This window comes from Myotis brandtii, unplaced genomic scaffold, assembly GCF_000412655.1.
Source record: "Myotis brandtii unplaced genomic scaffold, ASM41265v1 scaffold422, whole genome shotgun sequence".
In the NCBI taxonomy this organism is placed as follows: domain Eukaryota; kingdom Metazoa; phylum Chordata; class Mammalia; order Chiroptera; family Vespertilionidae; genus Myotis; species Myotis brandtii.
In genome coordinates, this window is record NW_005366171.1 from 4,299,191 (window position 1) to 4,313,646 (window position 14,456).

The 14,456-nt window shown below is 45.9% G+C and overlaps 1 protein-coding gene across 3 annotated transcripts in view; it reads left to right on the plus strand.

Moving 5' to 3' along the window:
* MICAL2 (microtubule associated monooxygenase, calponin and LIM domain containing 2) overlaps window positions 1-2,958 on the plus strand; it is a 182,265-nt gene extending 179,307 nt beyond the window's left edge. For all 3 annotated transcript variants that reach the window (XM_014545887.1, XM_014545889.1, XM_014545890.1), the window contains one exon: window positions 1,195-2,958. In XM_014545887.1, coding sequence (XP_014401373.1) covers window positions 1,195-1,379 — 185 coding nt within the window. In that variant the 3' untranslated portion in view covers window positions 1,380-2,958. The remainder of the gene's footprint in view (window positions 1-1,194) is intronic.
* Window positions 2,959-14,456: the final 11,498 nt, after the last annotated feature.

Sequence of the window (14,456 nt, forward strand, 5' to 3'; positions counted from 1 at the left end):
CCTTTGGCAGCTCTGGGGCAAGTGAGCACTTCTAGGCTCCACACATGCCGCACACATTAGATCAAGATCAGGGGAGTAACATTCACTCCGTTTCTCTGCCCAACCACAAAGTACTGCCTGTGTATACATAGGGTGCCTTCTGGCCAGCTTCTTCCCAGCGTTCCAAACAAGAATGAGGCAAAGTCCTTGGGCCTCCAGTGTTCCCATCAAATGATACATTTCCTGCCCCCTTGGGGGTTCTAAGGTACGGAATGGAGAGACTGGAACACAGGCAGAGTTCTCACCGGCCCATAAAACATGGACTGAGAAGGGAATGGTGCTTCTTTATCTCCCTGTTGTCATCTATACCTTCGTCCTGGCCCCACCCAGAACCAAGCCTGATGTGAGGGAAGGAGGCCCTTCTCCACTCTGGGATGGGGCTCACCTGGCTCCTGATGTATTAAACGGAAGGGGCTACAGGAATGTATGAAGTCTCCCAAGGCAATGATCTGGCTGACAAGACTTAAATTTGGCTTTAAAGTCCTGTTTTGAATGTCAGAAAGGCATGACTGCAGTACCTGTCTCTTACCCTTTCCCTGTAACAATATTATCTCCCCCAGGCAAGTGGCTATTTCAGGCTATGTAGGAAGCGGGTCACGTGCTCCGAAAGGCTAAGGGGAAGAGCAGTCACATCCTCCTATTGGCCAGCTGTGCCTCACTGTGCTTCCGCCTGGTCTCTACCCAAAGGGCTACGGTTCGTCATTAGCTACAAATTGAAAAAGGATTCCCATAATTGAAGCACTGGCCACGGGTGCAGACAGTCTGCTTAGAAACTCTGCTTGCTGTAGCTCAGACATGTTTAGGGAGAACAGACATTTTGTTGTTTGTGGATATTTTTTTGTGCAGAAGAGGGGAGGGGGAGGCCTTGGTAGGGCTTGGCTGGTATGAACTTCTTTTTCTCACAAAGGGGTTCTCCCCGTCACTTTATATATAGTCTCAAGTTAGAAACTGAGCTGCCCGCAGCACAAAGCACCCACCTTTCTAATCTGTGGCTTCGAGGGCAGTTCCCTGGTGTTCAATTCTTTTCCTTGTTTTCTCCATGGAAATTAAAGGGCAGCACAAGTCCAGGACAATCAAGAACGCAGAGGCCAGGAGCTCTCCTGGGGCCAAATCTTACCTGAGGTCCGATGTATGTTTGTTTTTCTCTTTCTTTAGAGAGCCAGAAAGATGAGAACGATCTAAATGAGGAGCGAGAAATATTCGCTGAGATGATGCAAGTGATTGAGCAGAGGGACCGACTTGTGGATTCCTTAGAGGAACAGCGCATCAGAGAAAAGGCTGAAGACCAGCGCTTTGAAAGCTTCATATTCTCCAGGGGCTGTCAGCTGAGCAGGACGTGAGCAGGGCCCTCCCGCTGGGAGCCAGCCAAGGACCGGATCCTGCCCCGCACACCTCACACGCTCCTACTTCCGGTGGCAGCATTTGTCAGACCTGCGACTTGAGTTATACCATACGGCAATATGTTTTCAAAAATTGAAATTCTCTCTCGTGCTACAGCTGCCCCAGATCCTTCCAGAGATTATAGTGAAGAAAATACAAAGACGCTTTTGAAATGGGCAGTCAACCTCAGCAGATCTCTCTGACTGGAGGTGACCTTGGCAGGTGACCAGCATTGTTTACCCTAGAAGGTGACACAGATGGACTTTCCTTCTGCTTCTTACCATGTATCTGCCCAGTGCATTGAGTTGCACATCTGAAGATTTTTTAAGAAGCTGCCTTTTCATGAATATATCCATATTTGCCCTTTTTTTTTTTTTGCATGGATGACTGGTTCCCAAATGTCAGAAGGAAGCAGCAGTAGTTTAAAGATTAGGTTAATATTTAAATTGTATTTCCAGCGAAAGAGGAGAAACCTTGAGATTACTGATTACATAAAGCAAATAACTCACATAGCAGGTGTTAATTCAATCCAGGGTGGATTTAATTTACCAGGTGTATTTATAAGCCTTAATATAATACACATAAGCAATGAGAGTTTAATAGAACATTTGAACCTTACTTTTATTTAAAAAGAAAGGAAATAAAACTTTAACTTTGTACTAGCAGGATCACTAGTTTTCACCAAGTACTATTGGCTTAGAAAGGCTTTTTATTCTCAGAGCACTGTCCTTATGGCCCCTGGGACATACTGGAAAGCGTTTTTAGAAAATGGATATTTTTTTAAAAAACTGTTGGGAATAGCAAAGGGAAACACCTTCATTTGTTGATAAAACTATGGGTGAGATTGGTGCTGCCATAAAAATGCACATGCTGGTGATCCCAGGCAAGGAACCTGTCCCAGTGATGGTCTTCTTGGGTCCGAAACAGAGAAGTGGCTCTGAGACGCCGTCGGGGTTGCCTAGAAACCTATGGGACAAGGACAGAACCACTTCTGACTTCAAGGTGCAGCTGAGTGCAGTGACCCCATTTACCGAATCCCAAGCTGGGTCATGGATTTCGCAATGACATTTTCAATGTACTGTACAAGGAAAGCTGAGAGATGGAGTTTGTGCACTGATGTAGAATTCCTGGGATGTTTTGATGGTTCATATGGAACCAAAGAAAAGATTTCAAATGGTGATCTGTTGTCATAAAGTATTTGATTGTTCTCCCTCGATGGGATTCTTTGAAGATTCGCTCTGTCATTGACAAGAGGCAGACTGGAGAACCCTTTGTTGCTGTATGTTTGGCCTTTCTCATTTCTGCTAGTGTTTAAATGTGTCATTGGACAAAAGGTGCTTTGCAACAGTCAGCTCTGACTGGAGACCTAACTTCCCTCAATTTGAGTTGAGCCATGAACCACTTCTGTTTGAGATGCTGTCTATATACATGGACCTGGCCAACCGACAAGCCAGAAATAAGAAGTATAACTGGATTTCCTGAGTCAGCCAATGTTTTGGGTCATATTAAAACACATCGTTTCCATGGTATATCAAGCTCCTAACATTGTAGGGTTTTTTCCCCCTTCTCCTTTCTTTCAGAATCAAGTCTTTTAGTGCCTGAATTCTAATATTAGGAAATATGTATAGGCATCTATCTACCTATCTATTTATCTATGAAAACTGTGTCTCTTATGGCTATTTATCTATTTTATTTATTTGGTGGAAATTGCTAATATGATTTCCTCATAATTCTGGTTTTCCTATGTTATAATTTGGAGAAGACCTATTTTCACTAAGATGTTGGTACATAAGCTATTTAATATACTAGTACAAATAACTCAGATGTTTGGGGCAGAGAGTTATGTAGTATTAAAGATTTATGGAGCTAGTCAAACTAATATTTCCAGCCACCAGGCATTTGGAGGTAAGACTATGGATGTGCAGGAATATTAACTATTTTAAGAAGGAGATATATAACTTCAGTTTTCATTCTAGAATGTGTAGACATATTCAAGCCCAGACTTTTCTGTCAGTTATATACAAGTGCACTTTGGATACTTGCATACATTTGACAGATGATGCTCAAATGTGTAGTGTCTGGGTTGTCATTGTACAAAAGAATTAACTGCCACTTATTTAAATTTGTTCTATTTCCATCTAAAAGAAAGATTCTCCTAAGAAGGCCAAGAAAGAAGGTAGTTCTTGGCTCTCGTATTCGGCTAATAGACGAGAGAAGCAATTTGTTCACTTTTTCTTCCAAAGACTGTACTCTGTGGTTTAAGACTCTGTCTTATCTGGCCAAGTTAAAACATAAATCTCATCCTTGCACTGGCCTTCCGTTTTACCAGTACAGAGAAACTGTTTCAATGATCATTCCCAAAAGGACGCAAACATTGTGGCTGTTAAAGTATTTTAAGTGATTCCATTTCTTATTCACAATAGAGACCGTTCTTAGACCCTCAAAATGTATAATATTGTACATTTTGAAGACAGTTTCTTTGTATGCGGTATGAGTAAGGTTATGATGAAAACAGACACGGCCCTCACTGTCCCCTGAAAGATCACTTGTGATCAAAGCTAAGCAATGTAGGACTCTGAGTGAGACGTAAAGCCCCAGCCAGCCTCAGGTCCTATTTCATAGTCTCACACAGCTTCTAAGCTAAACCAAAGGCTCATGATAGTCTTTTTAAAAATATATATATATTTTTTATTGATTTCAGAGAGGAAGGGAGAGAGAGACAGAAACATCAATGATGAGAGAATCATTGATCAGCTGCTTCCTACCAGACATTGAGCCTGCAAACCAGGCATGTACCCCGACCAGGAATCGAACCATGACCTCCTGGTTCATAGGTCAATGCTCAACTGAGCCACACTGGCTGAACTCATGATAGTCTTAAGTTCAGAATTTTTCATAAGTTGGACCAAGAGGACAGTTCTTAAGCTTGCTCTCCCAAACCACTCTTTTATTTATCTATTTGTTTAAGAAACATTCTCCAAATACCCATCGGGGTTCTGCTGCCTTGTGCTAGGTGCTGGGATACAGAAAGAATATTTTTCCTCCACTCTGCCCACACACAAAATAATACAAACATAAACAAGTACCATTCCCAAATAAATACAAAGATACAGAACTATTTTTTATTAAAAGCATCAACCTATTCTACTCACATTCATCTTAAGCATAAAGACTTGCAGCCCCAACTCTTGTAGCGCTGCTTTGGCAATAAAAACACAAATAAGTTCGTGTTTCTAAAACTGTGAAAAATAATATCAGGATATACTCTCTCGTTTAAACCTTGATTTGGCTGTGTTAGGCAGCTCGGAGTCAGTCAATGCTGAGATGCAGCATGTTAATTGCAGCTGAGAAAGGAAGTGGCAGGTGTTTCCACCTCTGAGGAGCGGCGCTGAAATGGATGTTTTCTGCATTCTGGAGGCCGACAAGTCAGCAATGTCTGTTTTCCAGGAAGCAGATCTGCAGGCTCTTCCTTGCAAACTGAAAATGGCAGTATGTCCCCACCCGGGTGGCTGATCAGAGAACTCCCCCAGCAGGGCAGCGGTGCCAGGGGGCAGCTTGGGCTGCCTCATGAGCAGAGAGAGTGGCGGCGATTGGATGTGGGGAGCTGCAATGTGGGAGTTTATTGTAATAGGAAGGTTCACGCACAGGGGAGCGTGTGCTGTTTCACCTACTGTTTATCTTCTAGCCTCGCTGCTGAAGAGCTTGTAAAAGATTAATTTGCTCCCACAATTGGGAACTATTCGTGTGGATTGAAATGTGTTACATATGCACTGACTGCTATAAATACTGAAACGGACCAAAAATAAATGGTTTTGTGTCTGAGGAATAGAAACATTTCCATGCGGGCTCGGTCTGGCACCTCAGAGGGCAGTGTCCATTTCCCTTTCTTCTCAGTGAAAGGACCCGGGCTAAGCTCTGATTTCGTGTGGGAGTCGGTGAGTGAACGCTGGACGTTTGATTCCCACTGGGGCACCTAGAAAGACTTACCTGACCAGCAAATTGGAGTGGAATGGAGGGAGAGAAGGCTCACCTCAGGTGTATTCTCTCAACAAAGAGAGCTATTCTCAGAGCCCAGGAGGTGGGGGAAGGGAACCTAGACTAGCTCCACCTCCTGCTGCTCCTCCCTCCTTACCTGGGGAGCCTGGTTTTGTATTGCATTCACTCAACAGGAACGCTCCCATCTGCACAGCACTGGCCTTCCACGCACTCTTTTAGGACTGAGATTCTGTTGTGTTGTTATTTTGTTCTTTTTTTAAATATTTTTTTTATTGATTTCAGACTGGTAGGGAGAAGAAGAGAAAGAGAGAAACATCAATGATGAGAGAAAAACACTGGACGGCTGCCTCCTACATGCCCCACACTGGGGATCGAGCCCACAACCCAGGAGTCCTGTGCCCTGACTGGGAATTGAACTGTGACCTCTGGTTCATAGGTCCACGCTCAACCACTGAGCCATGCTGGTCGGGCTGTGGTTTTTTGTTTGTTTTTGTTTTTAATCCCGGTGCATGCAAATTCATGAAATGTGAGTATGTAATACACCAGAATAGCCACATCAGCTTAAGGAAGTGGTCAGTCCCATCATTTCACTCTACGTGCCCCATTGTTTGAAAGCTTTTGTCTGCTGATAGAATATGTGAAATGATTCACTTTTTTCCTATTGAATATCCACCAAAAGTAAACATAACTGAGACGAGAGCTCCTGTTTTGCAAGCGCTAACATGCCCAGGGAAAGCGCCAAGGAAGGGCCAGCCACCTCTGATGGCGCTTTGTGAGTTTTCCTTGCGCCCCTGCTGGGGCACATGTGCCCTCCTCCTGCTCACCAGCCACAAGCTCTCGGCCTTTCGCTGACCCTTAGCTGCAGCTCACCATCCCTCAGCCCTCAGGGCACACTTGGTATTTCATGCTCACTCCCTCTCCCAGCTCGTTTCTGGAAATACAAAAAGGAAAACCAATGCTGCCCTGGCTCCTTGGGGAGCCCTCTGCCCCTGATGCTGGTAACAGGGCCTGGGAATTCAGCTCACCCCCGGGCCAAGTGCTGTCGGCTGCATGGATTATTCCCTTTAATCCTGAAAGGAAAACCCTTCAGATCAACATTCCCCCATTGTGAGACGTGAAACTGAGTCTGGGCCCAGGTGTTGGCCTCTAGGCCACCAGGCTGTGTGGCTCGCTCTGTGTCCCTGCCTGGACTTGGGCCTTGTGCTGACCCGTTCCTTCTCTTCCTGTCCTAGATCGGTTCCCATTGCCACCCTCCCCAACACCCCAGTGCAAAGCCCTGCTCGGAGGAAACCTGGGAATAGAAGCCGAAGCTGCCACTTTGCAGCATTTTATGTTACCTTCTGCACTGCCTCTTATACACTCTCACGTGGAAAAGATTGTTTAGAACAGGTAAATTACCTACCCTCCGGCACCCCTCACAAAAACCTTTCCAGAAACATGACACTCCAGGAAGGTGCACCCTATGCATCCAGATGACCAGGTACCCCTGACACACTGCCATGCACCCCCTCAGGACACTTTTTTTTGCCTCAAATTAGAAGCATGGCATCATATAACCAAGTCCCCAGTCCCAAGGGTAGGGAACCAAAAGCACAGGGCTGAGGGGATGGGAGAGAAAGGACTGAGAGTGTTGGGGACCAGCTGACAGTGAGGTAGCTTCTGCAGGCCCTTCGAGGTGGAGGGAGGGGTGAGCAGCAAGGGTGGGGAGCAGGATGGTAATAACTGGGAAACAGCATTCACGGTCCCCTGTGAATCTGGTCCTGGGGCCGCAGCTCCAAATGCACTGGGGCACAGGAATTCAGTTCCCTCCCTTCCCAGAATAATGGAAGGTGTTTCCATAAGAATTTGGGGGAAGTGAGTGTGTGCATAGAGTAGTCCCCAACATGTAAGTACATGTTTTGAAAACTAATCAATAGCTTAAGAAAAAAAAACACCTAGTTAATCATTCTAAGAGTCACTAGTTTAGGGCTTTAACTCCAGCTCCACGGCTCACTGGATGATCTGAGCAGCTCAGTTGTGCCTCAGGGTCTTCGTCTGTAAAGCAGGGCTGGTTCTCCTACCCCCTCCCTCCCAGGTTCCTTGAAAGAGTCACTCTGCTGTACACAGGTTCCAATTTTAGAACGGGAATGGCTAGAACATAACTTTGTGATTGGAATGACCATGGTGAACCTCAAAATATTCCAATTCCAACAGCAGAAACAAACAAAAAAACTTCAAATCTCAGCAGAATGGGCAGCTTCCACACGAGGAGATAGAAGCAGGACACTGGGCCAGGAAACACAGCTTCCCGGGGCAGTGTCGCCTCCCTTTTGGGCGCTCTCTCTCTCTCTCTCTCTCTCACTCTCAACCGGCTTCTGTGAACCCAATGCCCAGTGTCTTGCAGACCCCTTTGGCCAGTGGTTCTCAGATTCACCCTGAAGACACCATCTGGCCCTGGTGATCTGGTTGCATCTCGTTAGATGTGTGAACCTCAAACTATTCCAATTCCAACAGCAGAAACAAACAAAAAAACTTCAAATCTCAGCAGAATGGGCAGCTTCCACATGAGGAGATAGAAGCAGGACACTGGGCCAGGAAACACGGCTTCCCAGGGCAGTGTCGCCTCCCTTTTGGACTCTCTCTCTCTCTCTCTCTCTCTCTCACTCTCAACCGGCTTCTGTGAACCCAATGCCCAGTGTCTTGCAGACCCCTTTGGCCAGTGGTTCTCAAGTTCACCCTGAAGACACCATCTGGCCCTGGTGATCTGGTTGCTTCTCGTTAGATGTACTACTTCTGGCCTTCCTCCCTAAGAGAACACATAGGAGGGAGGCATCCCCTTGATATCTCCCCAGCCAAGATGGAGCGAGACTTTGCCCCTCCAGGCCGCACAAATCTGGAGGTGGGTGTGGATGGAAGGTGGGTTACAACCGTGACAACAAAGACCTTTCACACTGGTCCGGGGAGGGAAAAAGGAGACCTTGGAAGTAATCTCAGTGGCCTATGACATGGGCCTCACACCAACAGCATCGGGGGACCCCAGGCACTCCTGCCTGGCTGCATCTGAAGCGGCTGACAACTCCTTTCTATCCTGAAAAGCTTTGTTCTGCTGCTCTGCCTCCGGAGCATCTTCATTCCTCTGCTAGACCACGCCAGTAGGAACCCCTGATCTTAGAGTTTCACCTCTGCGTGTAACGCACTCAACTCTCACGCCCAGGTGAGGAAAACCCCCTACTAACATCTACAGTTCATTACAGGACGTCTGAGGATAGGTAAGCAGGTCACCTGTCTCAAAGAACTTGAGACATGTGCCCCCAGGGCTGATTCAGAGGCCATTTGAATGGCATCGCGTGTAACGCACTCAACTCTCACAGCCCAGGTGAGGAAAACCCCCTACTAACGTCAACAGTTCATTACAGGATGTCTGAGGATAGGTAAGCAGGTCGCCCATCTCAAAGAACTTGAGACACCTGCCCCCAGGGCTGATTCAGAGGCCATTTGAATGGCATCATCCTGTGTGATCTTTAAAAACAACCCCACCTTCAGGCTGCTATGTCATAGGCTGAGGTGGTTCAACTTCCCCTGCCCCTGCCTTCTCTGCCCACCAAGAGAAGCCCTTGCCCCCTTCCCGCTGCCTTCTGGGTGCCTTAGTCCAGGCAAGCAGGACTTCTGAAGGACACGCTGACTGGCAGCCTGGCTTTCAAAGGCCACTGCTAATATCCCAGAGTTCCCAAGGTGGGGTGGGGGGGACGTGCAAAAAGAATTCTCACTTAAGACTCTCACTTCAGAGCCATCTTATCTCATGCATCCTTTTCATTCTGAGGAGCACACCTTGCTTTCAGTGATCAAAGGGGTGCCCAAGAGGCTCTGGCTGGCTTCTCTCCATCCCCCTGGCCAACCCCCGCTGCTTTGATGTGGTTAAACAACCTCCAATTATTGATTGGGATCCAGACCCTTTGTAAAACCCCCTTCATGATCTGCAGGGGCTCCTGTTTTCTTCCTTAGATGGTGTATTCATTTCCAGGGTGGCTGTCACAAAGTACACAAACTAGGCGGCTGAAAACAACAGACATTTATTATCTCACAGTTCTGGAGGCTAGAAGTCCAAAACGAAGGTGTCTGCTGGGCACTGCTTCTTCTCCAGCCTCTAGAGGAGGATAGTCACTTGCCTCCTCCAGCTTCTGGTAGCCCCGGGCATTCCTGTCACTCCAGTGGCCACCATCTTTCTCTATGCTTGGCTGGGTCCCAACTTTCTTCTTCTCCTAAGGGCACTGGTCTTACTGGATTCGGTGCCCATCCTACGCCAGTATGACCTAACCCGCTATTTTAACCTTCCTCTTCTGAAAGTGGCAGATGTCCCCAGGAATCAAACCAGTGACCTCTTGGTTCATGGGTCAACACTCAACCACTGAGCCACACTGGCCAGGCTTAAAAATCTGTTTTGTGAAACATTTATAAATTTTTATTGAAGTACAATATACATACAGAAAATTGCTCTAATTATTACATGCACACTCAATGAATTTTCAAAGTGGATCTTCCCATGGAACCAGTACCTGTCCATCAAGATACAGAACATGAGCAGCTCCTGTAGCCTCCCTCATGCCTCCCACCCCTCCACCCATTCTCATCACTACCGTCCCAGGGCTGATCATTATCCTCCTGACTTCTTAGCCTGTCTTCGTGAACTTTCTACAAAGAGAATGATAGAGTATATGTCCTTTGTGTCTGCTTTTTTCCCACTCAACATTATCTTGTGAGATACATTCCTATTGTTGCTTGTAGTTGCCAATCGTTCGTTCTCATCACTATAATACTCCATTGTGTGACTATCACAATTTATTTATGATTTAACTGTTAATAGTGGTGCTGTGAACTTTCTAGAATGTGTATCTGGGTGCACAAATGTACTCGTTTTTATTGGGTGTAACCTGGATTGTAATTGTTGATCAAATGGAACTGCCTGGGTTCCCGTCACTGACGATGGAAATGAAAGTACAGAAAGGGCAGAGATTTGTCCACGGTCACCAGCTCCTGAGCCAGGACTGGAACCTGGGATTAGTATCTCCTGATACACGCCTGGGCCTAGATTTCAAAAACAGAGTAACCTAGAGACTCAGCAGAGCCTCACTCAATGCACATTAACTTAGGAGTTGTCCTCATCAGCTAAGCCTTGGGTAAGATGAGACTGATGACCAAGCACGAGAAAGGCAGCTGATCATTGGTGCCATCACTGTAAACACCAATTTGCGGGAGAAAGCTGGTGTGGGCTCCTCTACATCTTACCGAAGAACAGTATGCGATGTGTGTCCCTGATTAAAATACAGTGGGGCCTTGACTTACGAGTGTCCCGACTAACGAGTTTTTTGAGATACCAGCTGTCTCTCTACCGATTTTTTGCATTGAGTTGATAGAGTAATTTGAGTTAACGAGCTCCTTAACGAGCTCGGTCTCTGAACGAATTAAACTCATAAGTCAAGGCCCCACTGTAGGTTTCAACTCAGCCTACTTCAGGGCCAGGCCCTGTGCAAGGCACTTCTCCCATATACTATCTCATTTAATCTCCTGAATAAAAAAGCAGATCACCTCACATCCATAAGGAATCTAAAAGCATAATATCAAAAGAGAGTATCTAAACTGTAAGCAAACTGGAGCAGTTTAGAACATTGCTTTTCAAATAATCTATGGTGAAGGACCAATCCATCATAGACCACTATTTTTGTAAAATATAATAAAAAATGAATTATTAGAAAAGTAAAATAAGACATGCAAAATATAAGCTTCCAGTTTTTATTATTAAATTAAACTAATATAAAATTATATTGTTAAATTATGCAAGTTTTTATTTTAAAAAATATTTGTATTTTTATTAGTTTCAGAGAGGAAGGAAAAGGGAGAGGTAAAAACATCAATGATGACAGAGAATCATTGATGGGCTGCCTCCTGCACGCCCCACACTGGGAATCGAGCCCACAACCTGGGCATGTGCCCTGACCAGGAATTGAACCTTGACCTTCTGGTTTATAGGTCGACGTTCAACCACTGAGCCACACCGGCCAGGCTAAAAGTTTCTAAACACTCTCGGTTTCTACATTTATACCACTGAGGACCAATAACACAGTTTGCAGAAAAATACTGGTTTTCAGACTACACTTTGAGTAGCACTGACTCATAATTTACCACCCATTCCACCTGGGCCTCTCAAGAGGGATTAATAATTACCTCATTCAGAGGCAGAAAGGTTTGAATAACGAGACACCTGCATAACACTGGGCCCTGGAAACCATTCACTGTCCACATTAACGAGACTTCACCATCCCCTGTCTTTACCACAGACTTTATTCCACAGAATACATAAAAGATAAAAGTTACACATAACTACATAACCTTATTGTTATTTTCAAGAACTTACCTTCAGATCTCATGGAAACAAACAGAAAACCCTTAAGCTTTTCAATAGATAGCATTGAAAAGACTATTTAACCTCGAAGACTCTTTGAAAGTCCTGGCTTGTGACCACTGATCCTGAACTATTTTATCACGATCCTTAGTGAAAATGAACTAAGCACCACCTCAGGAAAGACCTGCCTTAAACCAGATTCCAAAACCTTGCAATGATCCCTCCTTTGCCCCGCTCTTCTCAGCCCAAGATGTTACTAAGCTGTGAAGGCAGGGCCCTCCTTACCGCCGTGTACAATAAACTCAGGTTTGCCTTCTCCACAGCTTGTTTTGCTGGTATTTTCTGGGAGCCAGCATTCAACAATCAGGACTTTCCTTTGTTTGTTCCGCCTTTTAATCTTGCCCAGTGACTTCAACTTTCATGTGCATAAAAACTGCCAAAGAGGGCTGTGTACGCAAAAGCACGAATGCGCAATTTGAGAGATCTACATGTGTAATTCTGACTGTGCCATATTTAGGACCTAAGCCCTGCACAAGAGAGCAGCAATCGGTAAAGAATAGAGCACCAGGGAATGTTAGAGCTGAAAGTGGTTTTAGGTGCCCAACCATGAGCACGTGGATCCAAATCACCTGGTGTAATTCCTGTTAAAAAAAATGCCCATCTCTTGGTTTCATCTCAGATGTACTCAACCAGAATTTCTAGAGATGGGGCCTGAGAATGTTTGCAACAAACTTCCTAAGGGACTGTGATGCACAATCAGGTTGGAGAGCCTCTCTTCTCTTCCATTTTGTAGATGAAGAAATAGAGACCCGGGAAGGGAGTAAACGTGCCCAAGATCACATAGCTATTGAGCTGTGCTTCTCATGATTCCTTGACAAAGTTCCCAGGGCTGGAGACCAGATTTTGGAGATGTCCTCATAACATCTAATATCCTGAACAAGTAGGATAATGATGTACGTAATCAAAACAATTCTATGTTGCTTCTCAACATCTTTTTGCAATATTTCAGGGTGATGGGTGGGGGGTGGGAGGGTGCGTAATCTTCCCCTGCTCCTGGGTGAAATTTCTAGCAGTCCTCATGACTTCTCTGCTTCCTGTAAGAAGCACGAGCTAAAGTATAATTTTCAAAAAATTGGACTTTTCAGCAAAGATCAAATGAACACATATTCTGCTTAATCTATTGATCATCTTGTTAGTTACATTTTTGTTCTCAGAAATTGCTGCTTATTAGTTTTCTCATTAGCTCAGGTGAAAGGCGGGTGAGCTAGTAAAAAAGTTGAAGAACATGTCCTCAGAGGGACACACCGCTGGCCACGGAGGGCAAGTAGGCACTGGGAAGGGGTTCGAGTTCCAGGCAGCTACTCCCCACGGTCTTTCTTTATTCAGACCACTTGTCTTCTTGAGACCACTACTTTGCTCCATTCTTTTGGTTTCTGCTCATCAGCATGTGGCTAAAAATGGACACCCAATCTTAAGTCTGCAGGATCATCACTAACTTCTCAACTTCTGACAAGTCTAAACTAATTCAGGTTCTTGATTGAGACCATCTTATTGGCCGCTCTCCAGTCAAGCATTAGCAGCTCTTTGGGTCAGGTCACTCAGCTGTAGCTATTTGGAGGAAACATAGTTGCTAAGGGGCTGTGTGAGTGTGAGTGTGAGTGTGAGTGTGAGTGTGTGAAAGGGACAGACAGAAGAGCCCAAGTGAGAACTTAAAGCGGGCAAGCTCAATAAAATGTGCCCTTTAATCATTTCCCGCATGAGTCCTTGAAACATTCTGTCAAGGACACCCTGTTATCCCAAATGAGTCTGGTTGTCATTCTGTTGATTTTACTTAGGTGGGATAAGTTGGGGTTTTTTTGTGGGTTTTCTTGGGGGGGGGAGGTGGGGGCTCATTGTCTCACAGGATGCCATGATTGTACCTTCCCATTCATGTTTACACCAACATTTGGGATCCTCCTTTGCACAAGCCATTGAACTGCTAGAAGCAGGGATGTCTCTAAGAATAAGAAGTCTGGGCCCTGTGCTTATGAACTTCAAACCTCTCCGTTTGGGGTATGGAGTGAAGAGGGGGTAGGATGTGCCCACTTACGGCACAGCTGTGGCTAAGTGCAGGAACAGTCAGATGTGCCCAGTTGGTGGGGCCTAAACACATTTTGGTTCGCTCGATTTCTTTCCTCCCTTTTGGGCACAAGACATGAGCCTAATAACTGCAGAGGTAGAAATGCTGGGGTAAAGCAAGCACCTCACCAAGCAGCTGAGTCAAGACCCTGGGAGACAGAGTAACAGGTGGGTTAAGTTCAGCAATCAGTGAACCGTGCATTTGTGCAAGGATCTGTGCTGGGTGCAGAGCCAGGGGAAATGAGGCTTTCAGGCTCCAGCGCTCCCAGGCTGGAGGGCCACTCACACACATCCATAGATAAGGCTGCACATCCTCCAAGGAGCAGATTTGGGGCATCCTCCCAGCTTTGGGCAGCCTAAGGGCACAGAGAGCAGGCCTGCCTGGAGCGAGGGCCCAAGCGCACAGCTCCTCTCAGGGCGGAGGGCGGCGCGAGGGAGGGAGAGAGGGAAGGGAAAGGCGAGCGTGAGCTGCCTTAAATGCTTGGAATAATTCCGCTTCCGTTTGGAAAGCCGCAGCCTCAGTCCCGCCTCCCCCGCCCAGCGCCAG